Here is a 22,384-nt window from a genome sequence, read left to right as displayed (position 1 = left end):
AGATAATGCTGCTATAGACATTGGGGTACTCTTGCACTGTTGGTGGGAATGTAAACTGGCGCAGCCACTCTGAAAAGCAGTATGGAGTTTCCTCAAAAAGTTAAAAAGAGAAGGAACTACCCTGTGATCCAGCAATTGTACTACTAGGTATTTATCCAAAGAATACAAAAATGCTAATTCAAAGGGATACATAGACAAGTTACTCTTAAAAGCTGGATAATATTCAAGATTTTCATGTTGTTGTGCCTATTCGTTTTTGCAAATCTGGGTTGAAGGTACGTTAAGTGAGGACAGCAACAAAGTCAATAATTAAACATTATTAGTATTATTATTTAAATGTTTATTTTTGAAAGAGAGAGAGATTGCGAGCAGGGGTGTGTCAGAGAGAGAGGGAGACGGAGAACCCCAAGCAGGTTCCATGCTATCAGCGCAGAGCCCAACACAGGGCTCGAACTCATGAACTGTGAGGTCATGACCTGAGCCAAAATCAAGAGTCAGACGCTTAACCAACTCAGCCACCCAGGCACCCCAAACACTGTTTTAATAACATGATGTTGTGGGCATTTTATAGAAATTTTGAGATAGGAAAGGGACACATAATACCCTGTTTTTGCTGCCTTCCATTTCAATCATGGCTATCCTGAGGACTAAAGTAGACAAAAAAGTCTCATTTTCTGAAGTGTGGTCTTATCAAAAGTTGACTTGTCAGTCCCCTGAACCTTAGGTGATGAGCAGTATGGCTCCTGATAAGGAAGTTCATGGTATAATATGTACAATGGACTTTCACCATTGTTCTCATTGAAACCAAGATTACTGGTAAGGATATGAGGCCCTCATTAAATTGAATTTTTGATCTTGAAACAGAGAACTAATGAGCAACAGTGTATTCTGGGAATTTTTCTGAGGGAAACTTGTTGATATACTGATTGATAGTGATTTTAATTTTGACTTAAAAAAATTACTGAAATGTAGTTGACACACAATGACAATTTCAGCTGTACAAAATAATAATTCAGTAATTCTATACATTACCCAGTGCTCACCATGGTAAGTGTAGTCACCATATAACATTATTATATTATTGAGTATATTCCCTATGCTGTACTTTTCATCTCCATAACTTATTTTATAACTGGAACTTTGTACCTCTTAATTTCCTTCACCTATTTTGCCCCCCCCCCCTTTCTTCTAGCAACCACCAATTTGTTCTTAGCATAAGAACGCCCTCTGGGTGCATCCATGTTGTCACAAATGTCCTTTTTTTTATGTCTGAATGTATTGTGTGTATACATCATCTTCTTTATTCATTCATCTATTGATGGATTCCTGGGTTGCCTGCATATCTTAGCTATTGTAAATAATGCTCTACTAAACACAGAGGTGCATATATGTTTTTGAATTAGTGTTTTCATTTTCTTTTGGTAAATACAGAGCAGTGGAACTGGTGGGCCATATGATATTTCTGTTTTTAATGTTTTGAGGAAACTCCATGCTGTTTTCCACAGTAATTGCGCTAATTTACCTTCTGATATAATGGATCGGACACTTAGTACAATATACTGGAGTTTGTTTTAGCATTTCAAAGGCTTTTTAATGTTGCAAATAAAATAAAAATGTATTTATATACAGTTTATGGAAAAATGTTTAAAAAGGTAATCTCCGTAGATGCTAGATGATTTTCTTGTTATAATTGAGGAATATCTATTTTGTAAAAAAATTGTATGTGAAAAAGAATTTATCAATCTCGCTATGTTTCTGTAGTCAAACTTTAGAAGTACATATTAAGAGTGAAAGACCCTTAGGTAGGTAGAGATGGAGAAATATCTAATGAAAATAAAACTCTATCATTGTTGGTAATGAAGTTTTAATTAACTTCATTGATAATTTTTTTCCTGAAATTAGCTTTATATAAATCTTCTCATTTTCTGGAATAAATGAGCATGTCATGAAGGGCAGTAAGGCTTGTCGTTGTGGACTAAATGCATAGTCACAAAATTGCCCAGGTGGGCTTAGTTGTAACGTAAGTACTATTTCCCTATCAGACTGAGATTTATGGTATTCAAGACATGCCAGAACAGCATTAGGAAGTTCTTAAAAAAAAAATCCACTAACAAATGATATGTTTTCTCCTTCAGAATGAAGACCTAGTTTGCTTCAAAGATATCAAACCAGCAGCACCTCATCATTATCTTGTGGTGCCAAAGAAGCATATTGGAAACTGCAGAGAGCTAAAGAAAGATCACATAGAACTGGGTAAGAGGACAGTAGTGTTCTTCTTGGTTATATCGTTTTCAGTTGGCATCAGTGATGGCCGTGACATTTAAATACCTGGCAGGTATTATGAAAAAGGAGCATTATGACTCTTCGAAATTTCCTCTGTGAAAATTTTCAAATATATACAAAAATAAAGAATATAATGTAGTCTCCATATATTCATCACCCAAGCTCAACATTTATTAACTCGTGGCCAATCTTTTTCATCTGTTAACCTTCTCCCACTGGATTTGAAATTCCAGACATCATGTTATTTAATCTTTAAGATCTCTAAAAGATAATGCCTCTTTATGTTTTTTTAAGTGATGGCTTTTCTCGACTCTGGAAATGGAAGATGCTATTTAAAAAATAACAAGCAAATAAGTTGTGATATGGCCTAGAAGCTCATATTGCCTGGGAGTGAGACCATATTGGTACCTCCCTTGTAAGCTTCTGGTGTAGATGAACTGACACCAAAATTTAGTTATGAGGTTTAGCAATGAATTTTTCACTTCTGACAAGAAGATTTTGAATCTTGTCCTTATAGGATTATCCTGTATTTTCCTACTCATGATTCTGTGAGTTACCAGTTATCATTTACTAAGACATTTCTAAGTTCACTTCATATATGTTTTGATAGCCTTTGCCAACAGAGTCTGGGATTAGTTTGGTCAGTAAATTAAGTAGCCGATAAAATAGATAAATTGGGCCAGATTATTTTGGTGTTTTTTTTGTTTTTTAATTTTTTTAAATGTTTATTTATTTTTGAGAGAGAGAGAGAGAAAGAGAGAGAGAGAGAGAGAGAGAGAGAGAGAGAAAGCAGGGGAGAGGCAGAGAGAGAAAGAGAGATACAGAATATGAAGCAGGCTCCAGGCTCTGATGTGTCAGCACAGAGCCTGATGTGAGGCTTGAACTCATGAACTACAGGATCATGACTTGAGCTGAAGTCAGATGCTCAACTGACTGCGTCACCAGGCGCCCCTGGGCCAGATTTTTTTGAAGGTGAATAAGAAATATCTTTGAGGGAAAACTTTGATGTGTACTTCATTAGTGTTTAGACTACTGAATTACCCGTTTTTAAATTGTTTCTTCTCCATATTGCCAAATGCCTTAGTCATCTTAAGTTCTATGAGTACATTTCATACTCATTCCAGCAGGTAAAGGCCAATATATATGCAATATTTAGTATCAAGCAACAGCTACCATGCCTTAAGTATTTCCTTTTTATACTGTTTTTAAGAAGCGAAAAATATGTTCATGCTTGGTTTTCTTTTTCTAATATTTCTTCTATTTTATTGAAAGTTGTTATAATTGTTGCAAATAAAATGTTACCAATTTTGAAGCAGCATGGTAGGTGTTTGAGGTTTCACTACACTGTTCTTTCTGATTTTGTTTATATTTTAATAGTTTCATAATAAAAGTTTAAAAGTTCTTTCAGGGTGCTAGGTTGCTCAGTCTGTTAAGCATCCCACTCTGGATTTCAGCTGAGGTCATGATCTTGTGGTTTGTGAGATCGAGCTCCATGCTGGCAGTGTGGAGCCTACTTGGGATTAGGTCCCTCCCCCTCTCTCTCGCTCTCCCCAGCTTGCTCTCTCTCTCGCTCAAAGTAAATAAACTTAAAAAAAAAAAAAGATCTTGCAATTAATTTTTTTTTTTTTTTCAACGTTTATTTATTTTTGGGACAGAGAGAGACAGAGCATGAACGGGGGAGGGGCAGAGAGAGAGGGAGACACAGAATCGGAAACAGGCTCCAGGCTCTGAGCCATCAGCCCAGAGCCTGACGCGGGGCTCGAACTCCCGGACCGTGAGATCGTGACCTGGCTGAAGTCGGACGCTTAACCGACTGAGCCACCCAGGCGCCCCACAATTAATATTTTTATACAGTTTATAAAGTTGGGAAAATAATAAGCATATGGAAGAGTTCAATAACACTGTCACAAGCACTGTGATTATAACTGATATTTATAGAACTCCACTTAACTATAGAATACACAATTTGTTGAGACCACATGTTCACCAAGGTAGGCCATATTCTGGGCAGTAAACTAAGTCTAAATACATTTCAAATGATTGAAATCTTATAACATCTGTTCTCAGATGACAATGGAATTAAAGTAGAAAAATAATAAAATCTAGAATAGCACTAAGTATTTTTAAATTAACATACTTTTAAATAATTTCTAAATAAATAGGTCAAAGAAAACAATATTGAATTGATTGGTAACAAAAATCCAACATATCAAGATTTGTGGAATTTGCCAAAACAATGCCTACAGGGAAATTTATAGCTGTGTGTGTTTATGTTAGAAAATGAGGTTTAAAACCAATAACCTAAGTTTCTGCCTTAGGATGCTAGAAAGGTGAATCAGTCAAAACCAAGTATAAAGAAAGACAGAGGACGTAACAGTGAAATGGAAAGGAGACAATAGGTTTTACTCCATGTATTTTGAGTTTGATTTTAAGTGAATACGTAATTATGATTGTCATGCCTTCTCAATGAATTGAGCCTTTTTTTATCATTGTAAAATGTCCCTCTTGATCTCTGGGAGTACTTCTTGAGTCTATTTTGTATGATATTAATTTAGCTACTTTAACTTTCTTATTGTTCACATTGCGTATCTTTTTCTATACTTTCAACCAATTGAATATTAATATTTAAAGACTTGAAGATAGCAATAGACTTGGGTCTTGCTTATTTATAATGATATTTTAAATTTAATATGAAAATCTGACTTTTAATTGTTTAGTTCATAAATGTTTAATGTAACTATTGATACAGTTCAGTTTAGGTCTACTGTCTTGCCATTTGTTTTCTGTTTGTCCCATTTTTTAAAAAATGTATTTATTTTGAAAGAGAGAGAGCATGAGCTGGGGAGGGGCAGAGAGAGAGAGAGAATTCCAAGCAGGCTCCACACTCAGCATGGAGCCTGCCACGAGGCTGGATCCCATGACTATGAGATCATGACCTGAGTCAAAATCAAGAGTTGAACCCTTAACCAACAGAGCCACCCAGGTGCTTTATTCCCCATTTTTTGTTATTGCTCTGTTTCTTTCCTTCCTTCTTGTGGTTGATCAGATATATATATATATTTTTTATAATTCCACTGTAATTTATCTCGTGCCTTTTCATGTATTCCTCTTCATATTAAAAAAAATGTTGCTCTAGAGAGATTAAAATATACATTGTGTAATTATCACAGTCTACTTAGACTTCACGTTGTAGCAATTCATGAAAAATGTAACTCTGCAACACTTTGTGTTATTGTTGTCATATATATTACATCTACACACCTTATAATATGGTACTGTTAAAAGCATTGCTTTAAAGCAATTAAAAGAAAAAAAAAACATTCTTTACCCCCATGTCTAGGATCTTGGGAATATTTTAAAAGAAAACAAGATACAATCTTGCTTGAAGTAATGAGCTTTTTTGGATGATATGCTACTGTCATCCTCCTGACTCAAGCCTGACTTAGAGAAGAAAAATTAGCAATAATGTTATAACCCTCTTTATGATAACCATCTTCTGTAGATTCTCATTTCTTCCTCTTCTAAATACTTGACTACACCATTCAGAAATAAAAGGGGTCTAAAGCTTGGCATTGTGCTTTGGACATTGCAGGTTACCAAATTTTTTCTCATGGGAAGCATATTTCCATCCAAAGGCCATAAAGGACCAAGATAATAAAGACAGTAAGGCAGAGAGAGTTTGGAAGCCAAAACAATTATACAAACATTTAGCTAGTCACAGGTGGCCTGACACAAAGTGCTATCGTATCTCTAATTTTGACTGAAAGACAAATTCAGAGTTTTCTCGTCTGTCTTTTCTTTTTTTTTTTTTTTTAATTTTTTTTTTTCAACGTTTATTTATTATTTTTGGGACAGAGAGAGACAGAGCATGAACGGGGGAGGGGCAGAGAGAGAGGGAGACACAGGACCGGAAACAGGCTCCAGGCTCTGAGCCATCAGCCCAGAGCCCGACGCGGGGCTCGAACTCACGGACCGCGAGATCGTGACCTGGCTGAAGTCGGACGCTTAACCGACTGCGCCACCCAGGCGCCCCTCGTCTGTCTTTTCTTAATTCAAGTATTTTTTTTTTATTACTTGGTCTCCTTATGATTTGAATTAGACTTCAGTAGGATCAGATGTCCTAAGTAGTCACTTGATAGTACCCCTTAACAGTTGTTCAAAGTCAACCTATACATGACACTTTGTGATAGGTTGAACCTTCATTTCAGTGCTGATGGGCAAACTTCTCAGTAACTTAAAACTATTAAACAGGTGGTTTAAATGTTTACCCATTTGATACAACTTTTGACTGGGACCCTAAAAATTAATATTAATTACAACTTAGTAATGTCTCCTGCTGTGTAATGTCATTTCTTTTCCATTTTATAGTTGAGAACATGGTAACTGTTGGAAAAAGCATTCTTGAAAGGAATAATTTCACTGACTTCAAAAATGCGAGGTATGTGTACTTGCAGATAGAAACCAATATATGCAATTGTTTTTTCTGAAATATTGTTTCTTCGTGGGAAATGAGAGCAGAGGCGGCAGAGAGCCTGGTTTAAATGCAGTTTTCCTGAGAGTGAAGCATTCATTGTTCAGTGGTAGTGTAAATTTAATAAATAAGTCTTCTTCCTGTCATGTCTCAAGATTTTCTAATGATTGCCACTCATAGTTTAGACAGACAAGTATATTTAAGCAGTGCATAGGTAAAATAGTTGAGTCTACCTTTCTTTGTTCAAGATGTGTTTTTCTATAAAATTGTGTGTAAATTGAATTTCTTTAGAAAATATTTTATGTGATTTAAAAGTGTATTATTATACTTGTCATGTGAAACTACTTGAGTTTTTTCTCTGCTGAACTGAACTCTGGCATTCGCCAAAGTTTGAGCAAAAAGCATGTAATAAAAATATTCAACTTGGCAATTATTTTAATTAATCTAAATAGTGGGTTTTTTCCTTTTTAAAAGACTTGTGACTTTGCCTAGTGTGACCAAAGGAGTAGCAAGGCAGGTGTAGCAGAGATCACGTCTAACATCAGAACTGGAAGTAAAAGAGATCTGAATTCTGATGTTATCTGTGCTACTTGCTGAGTACTGTGCTTGTACTGGTTGTGCTACCTGAAGACATTTAACCTCTCCAAGATAACACCTGCTCTGCCTACCTATGGGCTCAAATAAGATGGCGTGTGAGAAAACGCTCTGAAATCTGTTAAGCACCATTCAAGAGTGATAATGACAAGGAACAGATAGTATTTGAGACCCTTTGGCCAAAAGCAGCACATTGCCTTTCCAGTCACAGGAGTGTGTCCTAGAAGAATGAACGGCACCATGAGAGTCAAGAGCCCTGAGTCTCAAGCCTGTCTTTACCACTTCCTTACTTGGGGACCTTGGGAAGTCTCCCACTTTCTGGATTTTGGCTTCCCCATCTTTGAAATGAAAGGGTTGAATGAACCCTTGAGTCGCTTCTACCTTTTAGATTAGTTGATTCTATATTATGTGAGCTCCTGTTTCATGGAGGGAAGACCCAGTCTCCTTTTCTCAGTAGTGGTGGAAGCTTTTCAATCTGTCTTGTGTATCTGACTCCACATTGTCAGCTATACTGTTGCTGCAGCATAGCCCGTCTCCCATGCCTTCCTCCTACACTCCACCCACTGGAGTTTTTTGTTTGTTTGTTTGTTTGTTTGTTTTTTAATGGAGACTCACAAATATTTGAGCAGGCAAATATTCCTAGGCTTGGATTATTCTTACAGGTATGCCTTGCTCCACTTAGAATTGCTAAGTGGACTTACAAAACTGTGAACTTATTTTTAAGACATAGAATCACATTTCTTAGTAGAAATTTGTTAGTAGTCCAAGGAATTCTCTTATGACTTTTATAAAGCAGATAAATTGTGAATAATTAGGTTATCTTCATTATTAAGAAACTTGAGTGATGATAAAATTTTTAAAATAATGGTATAATTAATCTCATTACTGAAATATTGGTTGGTAAGGAAATCACTATTAAAGGAGAAAGCACACCATCTACTGGCTATGTCCTGGAATAAAGGAACCCTTCTACTTGAGTGTCCTGTAATTTTTTTTTTTTTTTTTTTAAAGATTCATTGCAGAGCCATATCTTAGGAAAATTAAAGGTTAAAATGTTAAGGACCAAGGTGATAAAACATAATGCCAAATTAGAATTCATCAAGGTTTTACTGAGGCATAGTATGCCTTTAAGCCCTTCCTTGATGAAGAGTTTGTTACTATGAACTTCAAGAAAAGAGGAGGAATTGTGAATACTTTTAAGTATAGAAAGAAGGCAGTAAAAGATACTTGAGTGGTAACCTGTTTGGGACATCCTTAATGTTTATGTGTTTTATCATAAAAAAAATAGTTTTAAACTATTGTAGAACTGATTTGCCAAGTATCTCTTACCTTTCTGTTTTAGAATGGGTTTCCATATGCCGCCTTTTTGTTCCATTTCCCACTTGCACCTTCATGTTCTGGCACCTGTCGATCAACTTGGCTTCTTATCAAAATTGGTTTATAAAGTGAATTCCTATTGGTTTATCACAGTAAGTGTTACTATTGTAGTAGCTGCATACAAAAGTATTTAAAATATTTGTCCTTTTTGTTGTAGATCTTCTTTTCTTGGCAACACTAGGCACTTACAGCTCTCATAGACCTGATCATCTCTTTTAACATACTGCTTGAATGTATGCAAAATAATATTTTTAATTTGAGGGATTTTCCAGGTTATCGTATCTGTAGGAAGAGAAGCTATGGCTAAGTCTCTCCATTGCAGGCAGTGGGTATGATATAAAAGAACCATGGCATTAATAGTTTAGAATCCAGGGTTCAATCTGGATTGAAATTGTGGCTCCATTAGTTATTTGAGGTACTATGTGCAAGTCACGTAAACTTTTTAAGGCCCAAGTTCTTTATCTGTTACCTACCGATAAGGAATACTGCCTACCTGTAGAGTTGATGAGTGGATTGATAAAATAATTTGTATGTAAAGCACTTAAAACTACCTTGCAAATAGTGCTAGTAAATATTACCTGCTGCCTTTGTTATCATCATCAATATTATTATAGAAATGAATTTTTGTAATTTTCTAGTTTAGAAAAGGACTGCAGTTAGTAGCATCACCTGTCAGATCTGAGGTGGAAGCTTTGAGCCTAAAAAAATGCAGAATTCTGTTTTGCTAGTGCAAAAGTAGAATAGAATTCAGCTGATTATAGGCCTGTTGCTAGACAGTCAAGCCTTAGTTGATAAGTGACTGTCCTTCCGAGGCCACTTGACTAAGTAATATACCAGTTGCTATTGTGTCCATGATGTTAAGGTGACCTGTAGTTGCCATATACAAATTATCACTGAATTACAAATTAAATAATCACTGTTAGTTAATGCATATTATTATTATAGCCATGGTACACAAGAAATTAAAAAGCATGATTCCTAGAAACTTCATATTTCAAACTTATCCCTCTAATTAACTTGTCCAGATGATTAATTTAAAAATAATTTAAGATACATGTGTGTGTGTGTGTGTATGTGTGTGTATGTGTTCAAAATTTAAAAAGTGGATGTTTGACAGGGCAGTTGGTGTGGTCTCTTTAAAAAAATCAGTGTGATTAAAAAAGGAATGTTTTTCCTTATTTGTATTTTTGATTTTCTACACTATCCATGCTTTTATAATAAAAAACTCATTAAAATATATTCTTTTAGGGTTTTTAACTATACTTCCTTACATGACTTTTTAGTTAGAAAAAAATGAATGAACATTGTAAGTTATAGGATCTGTTAATGGTTCATCCTGTGAATCTGAACTCTTCTTAAATCTGTCAGTATGTATTATGAGACTTTGAAGAAAATTAAGAGAAAGATATTAAGGTTTATTTCAAAATCTCTTATATGATGTTTCAGATATATAAGATGTTTGAGAAAAGTATTTGAAATAGTAATCAGAAGACTTTGGTTTACTTTTTTTTTTAGAGTGGTTTTAGGCTCACAGCAAGATTGAATGGGAAGTACAGTGAGTTCCGATATAACCTCTGCCCCCCATACTATAGACATCCTATATACCACAGTGATACATTTGTTATAACCCATGAAATTACAGTGATACATCATTATCACCCACAGTTCGTGATTTACATTAGGGTTCATTCTTGGTAGTGTATATTTTATGGGTTTGGACAAAAGTGTAATGACATGTATCCCCCATTATAGTATAATGCAGAATAGCTTCACTGCCTTAAAAAATCCTCTGTGTAGCCACTGATCTTTTTAATGTCTCCACAGTTTTAAGCCTTTTGTAGAATGTCTTATGGCTGGAAAAATATAGTATGTAGCCTTTTTCAAATTGGCTTCTTTTACTTAGTATTATGCATTTAAGATTCTTGCACATCTAGTTTACTTTTTAAGATGTCAGTATTATATTTATTTTCCCTTTCTTATTGAAGCTTTTTAACAACTATGCAATGTGGATAAAAATCTGCCTACTTATATACAATATTGAATCCTTTTACTATAGTTTATAAAACTATTATATTGAGAAAATTTTTAAGATATTTTTAGGAACAGAATATGTCATATCCACCTCTTCTGCTATGACTTATTATAATAGAGATGCCAGTAGAATTATTTCATGTAGGCTATAATAATTAGAATTTAAAAATATGTTATGTTTTCAAAATTACAGGCTGATTGTTTGATTGAAAAACTAAGAACATGAAAATGTCAACAGTGGAAGATTTTCCTAATCTTGGCTCAACATAAACTAATATTTTGGTCCCTTTGAAGTCTAATTACCATTGTAAGGTTTGTTGGGTTTTATGAGAGGCTATTACTGGGTAGCCTTAAATCTTTTTTGAATGTTTCTTGAGATCTGTGATACAGTTACATGGATGCTTTGTCACTAACTTCTTTGTTTTAATGGTTACATGTCTAAGGTATAAGATACTGTAGATAATATCCCATTAAAACAAGTTCTGTTAATCAGGGAGGGCTCTATTTTCTTTTTTAAAAGTTCAAATGTTTTCATTTTTCCAGTAGTCAATTATAATCATGATTTATTTATGAAGAATAAACTGATACAGAAAGTACTTTGTCAACTTTGTTGGAGCCTTTATTATTATAAAGGGGGGAAAAGTAACCATTTCTTGACAGTTCTGTAATTTTACACACGAAATTTAAAAACAAATAGTACCATACTACATAGTGAGCTCTGTTCTTGTTGCTGGAAAGAATTGTATATGTATCCCATTTTACTCAGATTTCGGGTACTGGTTTTCACTTCTGAAAGCCTAATGTTTTTGTAATAAATTGAAAGCTATATAATATACATAAAATAATTTCTAATGGTGAATTTACAAGAACAATCAACTTGGTTATCCAAGAGAAGTCGCTGTAATGGAATTTTACCTATAAGAGCATAAATGGGGAAGAAATACAAAGTGGTTATAATAATGTTATTAAAACTGGACAGAAACTGTTGTTTTATGGTTTGTTTATTGTACCAAAGGAAAAGTAGCATTCAAAAGTGGTTATGCTTAGCTTTTATCGTGAAGAAATCCTGATTAGAAAGTAGTGATAGATAAGCTTAGGTGAGAAAATTTATTTTAATAGCACAGAGTTAGCATTATTGATCTATCATTTCATGAGACCTATATCTTTAGAAATTGTGCTGATCTACACTAACAATAGCGAATGTGAATGAAGAGTAGGTACTGAAAGCTTATCCTACATTGTGCCAGCATATAATAATACCATGTGCATGAATATAAATGAACACAAGGATTAAAGTTTTGATGTTAGAAACAGGCTGTGATGATTAGTTTTCTTTCTTATTTTTGGCATGATATTAAACGTAGTTTTATGTAATGAAATAATTATTATAATTTTTAGTTACAGCATCTGAAATAAATATTCATTTATTCATTTAACAAACATTTGTTGAGCATTTAGCATTTACCAGACACTGCCAGGATCAGGAAATAGAGAAGTGAGAGAGGACAGTCTTTCTTCAAATGCTAATCTGAAGACAAAACTGATCGTAGTGTAGTGTGTTAAGTGCTATAAAGTTCTCAGAAGAGGCTGTGGAAAGGAATACAATTTTGAGAACAGGTTGTCAGTAGAACTGAATATTTAAGACTCAGTGTTAGGCAGGTAGACAGCGAGAGTTCAGTTAGGCCAAGAGTCCCACATGTACTTTTCTTGAGTTCTGCTTCTGTTATTATTTATTTTATAATTGAAATGAATGTTCACATTCCATTTTATTTACTGAAAGTGGAAGTAGGGGTTATAGGCTCTCAAAATTAGATTTCCAGGGTTTCCAGGACAGCTTTGTTAAGTAGCTCTCTGAGCACCTACACGGATAAGCAGTTGCAAGTTTGCAGAAATCAAATATGACCACTTTCAGAAAAGGAATTTTCTGCATGTACAACATGTTGTACTATGTGAGTTTGCAATGGTATAATTGACAGTATGATGATAATAACATGTAAGGTATTTAAGGAATTCTCAAATGCCTTATGGACTCTTCAAAAATATGATTAGCCAACTGATTTAATTTATGTATGTTTATACCCTCTCATAGTTGTTTTCCTTCTTTGTTGGAAAACCATTGATCCTCATATTCTTAGCAGCATTTGTCTTTTACTTGTAAAGATTAATAAGGTTACTACAGTTAAAATTCACTGAGCCTTTTCAGTAAAATATTTGATAACTTAGTAGCTATCCATAACATTAGCTCAGCACAAAACTAATTCATAACTTGTTTTTAAAATGTTTAAAGTACTATCTAGAGCATTATTTATGCATGTTATGATTTTACTTATTTGTAATTGCAGAATTGTAAAATTATTAGTGACCTGTTTCAAACTGTTCTTACTTATATAAAAGAAGGCTAAATAAATATGGGAAAATACTATGTCAAGTTTTGCCTCTGGAGTTTTTAATGTATGTGGGTTTTTTTAGTGATTTTATTTTTTTTTTACAGCAGTTGTAGGTTCACAGCAAAACTGAACAGAAGGTACAGAGATTTCCCATATAGCTCCCCCCCAACACATATGCATAGCCTCTCCCATTATTAACATTCCCCATCAGAATGGTACATTTGTTGCAATTGATGAAACTACACTGACACATATAATTACCCAAAGTCCATTGTTTAGCTTAGGGTTCACTCTTGGTGTGGTACATTCTAGGAGTTTGGGCAAATATATAATGACATATATCTATCATTATGGTATCATGCAGAGTATGTTCACTTCCCTAAAATTCCTCTGTGCTCTGTCTATTCATCCCTACCTCCACCAACCTCTGGAAAGCAGTAATGTTTTTACTGTCTGTGTAGTTTTGCCTTTTCCAGAATGTCATATAGTTGTAATCACACAGTATATAGCCTTTTCATATTGGCTTCTTTCACTTAGTGATATGCATTTAAGGTTCTTCCCCGTCTTTTCATGGTGTGATAGCACATCTCCTTTTAGCACTGAATAGTATTCCAGTGTCTGGATGTACTACAGTTTATCCATTCACCTACTGAAGGATATCTTGGTTGCTTCCTAGTTTTGCCAGTTATGAATAAAGCTGCTGTAAACACCTGTATGCAGGTTTTTGTGTGGACATAAGTTTTCAGTGCCTTTGGGTAAATACCAGGGAACATGATTATTGGGTTGTATGATAAGCATATGTTTAGTTTTATAAAAAACTGCCAAACTGTCTCCCAAAGTGGCCATACCATTTTGCATGTCCCACCAGCAATGAATGAGCTTTTTGCTCCACATCCTTGCCAGAATTTTACATTGTCAGTGTTTGGGATTTGGCCGTTCTACTAAGTGTGCAGTGGTATCTCATTGTTTTAATTTCCTTTTCTCTGATGACATATGATATGGAGCATGTTTTCATATGCTCATTTGCCATCTGTGTATCTTCTTTGTAGAGATGTCTGGGTTGGCCCGTTTTTAATTTTTTTTTAATGATTATTTATTTTTGAGAGAGAGAGGACAGAGTGCGAGTGGGGAAAGGGCAGAGAGAGAAGGAGACACAGAATCCCAAGCAGGCTCCAGGCTCTGAACTGTCAGCACAGAGCCTGACGCAGGGCTTGAACTCACGAACTGTGAGATCATGACCTGAGCCGAAGTCAGCCGCTTAACCAACTGAGCCATCCAGGTGCCCCTGGGTTGGCCTGATTTTAAATTGAGTTGTTTTCTTATTGTTGAATTATAACCCTTTGTATATTTCGGATAAAAGTCTTTTATCGGGTGTGCCTTTTTGTAAATATATTCTCCCAGCCAGTGGTTTGTCTTCTCATTTTCTTGACATTGTCTTTTCATGGAGCAATTTTTAATTATAATGAAGTCCACCTTATCAGTTATTTCTTTAATGGATCATGACTTTGGTGTTGTATCTTGCCATATCTGAGGTCATCTAGGTTTTCTCTTATATCTTAGGAGTTTTATAGTTTTGCATTTTACATTTAGGCCTGTGGTCAATTTTGAGTTAATTTTTGTGAGGTTTGTAAGGTATGTGTCTAGATTCATTTTTTTGTATGTGGCTATGCAGTTGTTCCAGCACCATATGTTGAAAAGACTATCTTTACTCCATTTTATTGCCTACGTTGCTTTGTCAAAGATTAGTTGATTATATTTATATGGGTCTATTGCTAAGCAGTCTGTTCTGTTGCATTGATCTGGTTGTTTTCACCAATTCCACGGTCTTTATTACTAGAAGCATCATAGTAAGTGTTGAAGTCAGGTTGAGTCAGTTCTCCAACCTCATTTTTCTCTTTCAACCTTGTGTTGGTTATTCTGGGTCTTTTTCCTTTCCATATAAACTTTAGACTCTGTCAGAATCCACAAAATAACTTGCTGTGATTTTGATTGAGATTGCATTCCAAATCCAATTGATTTTACGGATCAATTTGGAAAGAATGGACATCCTAACAATATGGAATATTGAGCCTACCTATGAACATGGGCTATCATTTATTGAGTTCTTTGATTTTTTTCATCAGAGTTTTGTAGTCTTCCTAGTTAGGATCTTACACATATTTTGTTAGGTTTATTCCTAAGTACTTCATTTTTGGGAGTGCTAATGTCAATGGTAATGTGTTTTTAATTTCAACTGTCACTTGACTTTTGCGTATTAACTTATCCTGCAACCTCACTATTTATTTGCTTATTGGTTTCAGTAGTTTTTTTTTTATTACTGTTTTGCATCTTCTACCTAGATGATCATTTGCTCTGTGAACAAAAACAGTTTTATGTCTTCCCAATCTGTATACCTTTTATTTTCTTTTGTTGTCTTATTGTACTAGCTAAGTCCTACATTATGATGCTGAAAAGGAGTGGTAAGAGAGGACATCCTTGCCTTGTACCTAATTTTAGTGGGCAAACTTTGATTTTATGACTTTAGGTATGATGTTAGCTGTAGGTTTGTTTTTTTTTTTTTTAAAGAAATTCTTTATCAAAGTTGAGGAAGTTCCTCTCTAGTCCTAGTTCAGTGAAAGTTTTTATCATAATAGGTGTTGGGCATTGTCAAATGCCTTTTCTCTATTGATACGATCATGTGATTTTTTTTAGCTTGTTGATGTGATGGATTACATTAGTTGATTTTTGAATGTTGCACCAACCTTGATACTTGGGGTAAGTCCCAACAAGTCATCTGAAATTTTTAAAATAGTACTAAAAACAGAGGTTGAAATAAAAGATGTATAATAAATTGATCCTAATATATGAAAGATCCACTGACAGAGTTGTAGACATACCTCTTCTAAGAATCCGAGGTCAAGAGCACAGCCTTTATTATTGCTATGCTCATACATTTCTAGATTTTGATATCAAAAGACCATCTACAAAAGTTGATACCCATACTTTCATTAAGTGCCCACTACTCCAATTCACTAAAATGAAGCTACCTGTTGATTATCTGCTTGTGAATCAGCTTTTATTATAGCAATATAAATACAAAAAAACCCTGTATTTCTGATTCAGTTTAAATAACCTTATTGAAAAGTCTACCTTTAATTGAGAAGAATCAGATTCCTGGGGGCACCTGGGTGGCTCAGTTGGTTAAGTGTCCAACTTTGGCTCAGGTCGTGATCTCATGGTTCATAAGTTCAGGCCCTGCATCGGGCTCTGCACTGACAGCACAGAGCCTGCATTGGATCCTCTGTCTCCCTCTGTCTCTGCCCTACCCCAGCTCTCAAAAATAAAAAATTCATTAATTAATTTAAAAAATAAGAATCAGATTCTTGTATGATTATTTCAAATCACATAGGTAGGGATGAATCCACAATCAAAACCAATCCCTAAGTCAATTTTTCTTTTAGGTAAATGTATTATATTTTTGACTGATATAAAACAGGCACCTTAAGCTTATTTCCCTCTACCCTGCCCATTCCTCTCCATCGTTCCCATCTTTGTTAATGGCAACTGCAATCTTACAGCTGCTCAGGCCAGAAATCTTGCAGTTATCCTTGACTCCTGTTTTTCATACTTCATATCCGACCCATTCACAAACCTTAGCAGTATTCTCCAAATATATTCAGAATTTGACCACTTCCCACCACTCATACTTCTGTCATCTTGGCCAAGTTCTCATCATCTATTATCTGGATTATGACAGTTGGCCTCTGCACTATCTCCCTGCTTTTGTCCATGTCCACCCTGCAGTGTATTCTCAACATATTTGTACATTCAGTGTACAGAACATGTATGCCTGAATATTCTCTCAGCCCATTGGTCCCAAACAATTTGCCCTCAGACATGATGTTACCTTGAGGGGCCTGAAACAAAAATCAACTCATTCCTCTCAGTGTCCAGTGTCTGTCTGCCTTTTCATCCATCCTTTCTTGCTCTGAACATTTCTAGAATCACTTGACTGGGCTCCATGCCCCCTCTGGCTTCCTTTCTAGCACAGTCTCCATCAGAGTTCTTTCTACCTTATGACCTGATTATGCAATTTTCCTGCTTATGAAAACCTCACTGTGTTCCCTCAGAATTATTCATCAGCATTTTCAGCTTCATCTCCTGCACTTGTATCCCATATGCCAACCATTTTTACTATTCCAACTAAACTGAGCACACCCTTGGAAATCTGTTTACTTTTCATAACTGGGTTATTGCCTCTTGGAAGTCTTCCCTAATACTCTAATCCACAACCACAGTATTGGTTCTTCAGCTCTAATCCATGATATTTTTTCTTAGCATGAACCTTATACACAGTCTAACTGGGGAATAATGGGATATCTCTTGCCACTGGATTTTGAGCTTTTTTTGAGCTGGGGAATCTAATTTTTTATCTTATGCCCCCATTGCCTTAGCTCAATGACTGATTTATATTACTGGTCAATAAATGTTTTATTTTAATCTCTGAGTCCCTTAAAATGTTACCACAACAAATCAAAATCTAATTGAGTACTATGATAACTTTCATTTCAACTACTTTCAATCTAAAAATCAAGAGTATAACCTAGATGTCAGCTGGATATCCCTGGCCTTATGTTCTTAATGGCAGTATACACAACCACTATAATTTAGGTGTAAAACCTCTTTGAGTTTCTGAAGAATTAACCTACCCCAAGCATTTCAAGCACTTAATAACCAAATTTGGCAAGGCAATGGTAAAGGGTCATCTAGTTCCTGCCATCTTGCTGACTTTTCCTCTACTTCTCCCCTTGCCTTTAGAACATATTTCTCTTTTTTTAATGTTTATTTTTGAGAGAGAGAGAGAGAACAGGGGAGGGAAGAGAGAGAGGAAGATACAGATTTCAAAGCAGACTCCAGGCTCTGAGCTGTCAGCACAGAGCCCGGTGCGGGGCTCGAGCTCACAGACTGAAAAATCATGACCTGAGCTGAAGTCGGATACTTAACCAACTGAGCCACCCAGGCGCCACTAGAACATATTTCTCTTCTCTTTACATTAGAATTTTTAAAATTGTCTCTGAAGCCTTTGTTCTAGCCAACATTCATTGCCCACAGGAAATCACCTTGTCTCAGCTAAGGAGATTCTCTTGAGATTCTCAATCAAGTTGCTAAGAGAGGAACACTTTCTTCTTGTTACACCTTCTCAGAAAAATATTTGCAGCATTTTGCCAATTTATCACATAAGTGCTCTCCCCAAGCAGGCGTACGCAGTACTGGGACTCAAAGCCTATCTATCCATACTCTTCTTTCCCAGGCAAGGATTCTCAAACTTCAGTGTGCACCAGACCACCTGGTGGGACTGTTTGAAACAGAATGCTGGATCCTTCCCCCGAGTTTCTGATTCAGCAAATTTGAGGGTAGGCAGGACTTTGCATTTCTAAGTGGTTCTCAAGTAATGAAGTTGCTGGTGGTTGCCATCAAATTAACTGAGGAGTTTTTAAAAATATGTTCATGCCACACCCCAAGTTCAATTTGAATCCCTAGGGATAGAGTCCAGACCCCGTATTTTTGAAAATTCCTCAGGTAATTCCAACACGCAGCCAACTTTAAGATCCCGTGTCCTGTAGGACTGAGTAAAACTCCTTCTATTTTTTTTCTTTTTTTTTTTTAATTTTTTTTTCAACGTTTATTTATTTTTGGGACAGAGAGAGACAGAGCATGAACGGGGGAGGGGCAGAGAGAGAGGGAGGCACAGAATCGGAAACAGGCTCCAGGCTCTGAGCCATCAGCCCAGAGCCTGACGCGGGGCTCGAACTCACGCACCGCGAGATCGTGACCTGGCTGAAGTCAGACGCTTAACCGACTGCGCCACCCAGGCGCCCCTTAAAACTCCTTCTAGTGCCCTGTTACAGTAGATTCTCAGGAAGGAATGTTAATATTTGCATATTACTTGCCAAAAGCCTTTCTTTGTTTAGAAATCATGTTTGCTTCTTATATTTTAGGAATGAAGGAAGGAAGGGGAGAAGGAAAGTGGGAAGCAGGGAAGGAGGAAGGACAAAAGGCCTGGCTCAAACCTGGCAAATGCACTGTGAATTTACATTACCTCTGGTTCACAAAGTTCTGCCCAAGAGAAGTATTTAAATGGCGTCCCACTCAAAAATGTGCAAAGCTACCTAAGCTACAAAGTTGAAGCCTGGTGCAGTGTGGATAATATCCAGGTCTTGCCTTGCCTTGTATTTGGAGTGGAATACAAGTAGAGTAAAACGTTTTTTGGTATCTTACAATCTCAACCTCATTGCAAACAAAAGAACTAAATTAAGGACTGGCCCAAGGAAGGAAGGCATCCCTAATTTTGGTAGGCCCTAGGTTAGGCTCCTTATGGAAACCTGTTTCTATTGCAGCCAGTTGCTAAGATATGGGAAAAGTTGTTCTCTAGCCTAGCTCGATCATATGTCTGGAAGTGCATGGCTTTTGATTATTTGAATTGTGGCAGCATTAAGAGTTTAAGGATGACCTGGACAGAAGGCTGAATCTCCAGCCCATTTTCCTTCACATTTTTTTCTGTGCACAGAACCAACAATTCACAGGTAGCAAATTAGTAGGCCTAATTTACAATCAGCATTTCAGGTTTGTTCTGGGGAGTTTTTTGACCAGATGACAAGCTCTACTTTTTTCCACTTCTGGAGATCTTGAGTCATACTTAAATCAACTGCAGCTGCATAAGTTTAAATTGGTGCCTCGTCCCTACTTGTTTTATTTCCTAAGAGAACCCAGTGTTAGTTCTCTCTTACCCTCTTCCTGGATTATCTTCATTAAGATTGAAGTTGCTGGAGACCCTCTGGCATTTCATGAAACTGAAACTCTGTCAGGAAGTTTCACTTCACTATAGTGAAGTTTCCATAGTTGTTACATAACTTCTTCCAACAAAACTTTATTCTCCAAACTGTTCAAACTGTTTTTTCCTCATTGCAAAAATCTTCTAGTCTTAATACATATTGTAAAGAAATTTGCTACCCCTCACTGGTACACAAATCTCCACGGTTCTCTGTGATACCCAATCCCTTTTCAAGTGTTAGATGCTCAGCCTGAGACAGATGTATGGACAGTTTTAACATTACATATAACTTCTGCTGCTGGGACCTATGAACTCTTTACTCATTTCCTTTCCTCATTGACTCTGCCCCACTAGTCTCAGCAGTATAGCAACATGTTATAACCAGAACTCAAGATCCTTCTCTCCAATTTCTGGTCCCAAATATTCAGGAATAACCATGGTTTTCCAATCATCATCAGCCTATTACCACATACTCCAATGCTTGCACAATAGTAATCTCACAGAAGCAGCCAAGTTTCCAAGAAGTCTGCCCTGGTAGAGGAAGCATGGACAGAGCTTTAGAGCAGTTCCCAGAAGACAGACTATGAACTCTCTTGCCCCTTCCAGTACAAATTAAAAAAAAAAATTGCAAATCTCCAGATGTTTAAACACCAACTTTCAAAGTCTGTACTCTCTTGCTGCTTCTTAAGGACTCTAAGCTCAAAAACATGGAACAGCTGTGTGACTTCCTCAAAGGCTGTTTAATGAGTAGTTCCACACTACCGCTAATGGCCTGGCCTGTGCAGGGTTAATTTCTACTTTCCCAGACCATGTACCCAACAGTTTGAGATTCATGATGTACATGGTCTGCTCATTTATGGAATGGAGAATTAGTGGGGATTTAACTTAAAGGAAGCTAAGGAAATTCATGTGAAGAACCAGTGAAACTTGAATTTGTCTGGGTTCTCCTAGACTGTGTATTCTCATTTGCTGTCTCTACACAGCATCATCGTAATCCAGGCATGATATCCCCTAAAAAGTTGCCCCATCAAAATTTAATGTTTGGTGATTCTGACAAGTTTTGGTGATGGGACATATCAAGCACTGCATGTCATTCCCCTCATGTTTCATTGGTTCTCTGTCCTACCTTGACCTCTCTTCTCATGTCTCACAGCACTTTTATCCCTTTTCTGAGGCCTTGGAGCCAAGAGACATCTGTGTTCCTCAGAGACTCACTTTATCACTTAAGTGGACTTATCAAGACATTTTCCTAGCAAAGAGATTGTTTGTTAAGAGAAAATTTTCACACTTTAAGAGGAGAAAAGTCTCCTTAAATTCCATTTATTGGTTTGTACAATATACCAGGTATTAACATTAAACACTTTATGTACATTATTCCACTTAATCCTAATAATCCCTTGACAGAGGCAGTAGTACTCCAATTTAGATAAAACTGCTGTCAAAGGAGGCTAAGAAATTTGCTTAAGAGCATATAGATTGTAAATAGTGAAGTTGAGATTTGAACCTAAGACTGACACCACAGCCTAAATTCTTAATCACTGCTACTAAGTATCTAGTATATTCCCAGCACATGGTGCTCAGGATATGCAGTACTCTTGTATTATGCACAACGTTATGGTGGGAGGCAAAATAAATTGCTCTCAATAAGGCAAAGGATTCAGTACTCTCAAAAGCAATACACATATACATGGACTATGCAAATTTAAAAAAAATTGTGAATATGCTACTACTTATTTTATGTGCTACTATGAAATTTGTGCCAGTGTGAATAGTTAGAAGCATTTCCATCGTTTTAATATAGAGTTGGCTGTGGATTGAGCCTGTGAGTTTAACATCACAACCTCCTACTTATTGAGTACTTCCTCTGAGGATGACATTGTGTTTTCTGGGGAGGTACAGAATGAACCATAAAAGATGGTCTAGGTCGAGAGCTTATTGTAGTTGGCGCAGATGCTATGTATCCTTTAGAAGTTATTGAAAAAATACAAAAAGTATACTGCACGTTAGATGAGTGGTCCAGGTCGTCCAATCTTGGAGTGGTTAGAGAAGTCTGAAGTAATAAGGTGAAAATCCAGTCCAGTTTCGAAGAACGAGGATTGGAATTGTTGTAGAGAAGGTTGAAAGTTCGCTCCTGGTGGGAGGATCAATGGAAACTACTTGTGTTATCACAACCTGCTCCTGAGCACAACACGGCCCATCACACCAGCTACTCGTACTCCGGCACTCAACCAGAAAGCACCTCGCAAGCGGACATTGCTCCTCCAGCAGCTGTCAAGCTCAAAGTACCAGTTCGGGAACCCCGGGACAGCGCCCACCTCTCCCAGCTTCCGCTTCCGGTCCTTCAGGCTCCGCCTCAGCGGAAAAGGCTTTGTGAGAAGGGGGAGGAGTAAAGGTGGGAAACTGCGCGAGCCGCGCAGGCGCACCTTGGAT

At 36.4% G+C, this 22,384-nt stretch overlaps 1 protein-coding gene across 1 annotated transcript in view; it reads left to right on the top strand.

Annotated features, from left to right (window-relative positions):
- Positions 1-12,161, top strand: part of HINT3 (histidine triad nucleotide binding protein 3) — a 19,048-nt gene extending 6,887 nt beyond the window's left edge. The window contains exons 2-5 of the mRNA XM_047102253.1: positions 2,136-2,253; positions 6,652-6,721; positions 8,691-8,817; positions 10,950-12,161. Coding sequence (XP_046958209.1) covers positions 2,136-2,253; positions 6,652-6,721; positions 8,691-8,817; positions 10,950-10,982 — 348 coding nt within the window. The 3' untranslated portion in view covers positions 10,983-12,161. The remainder of the gene's footprint in view (positions 1-2,135; positions 2,254-6,651; positions 6,722-8,690; positions 8,818-10,949) is intronic.
- Positions 12,162-22,384: the final 10,223 nt, after the last annotated feature.

This window comes from Lynx rufus, unplaced genomic scaffold, assembly GCF_022079265.1.
Source record: "Lynx rufus isolate CCGP_SWC_20201006 ecotype Redwood Valley unplaced genomic scaffold, mLynRuf1.p SCAF_6, whole genome shotgun sequence".
NCBI classification, from domain to species: Eukaryota; Metazoa; Chordata; class Mammalia; order Carnivora; family Felidae; genus Lynx; species Lynx rufus.
The sequence above is the reverse complement of the archived record's forward strand: the minus strand, read 5'-3'. Positions and strand labels throughout refer to the sequence as shown.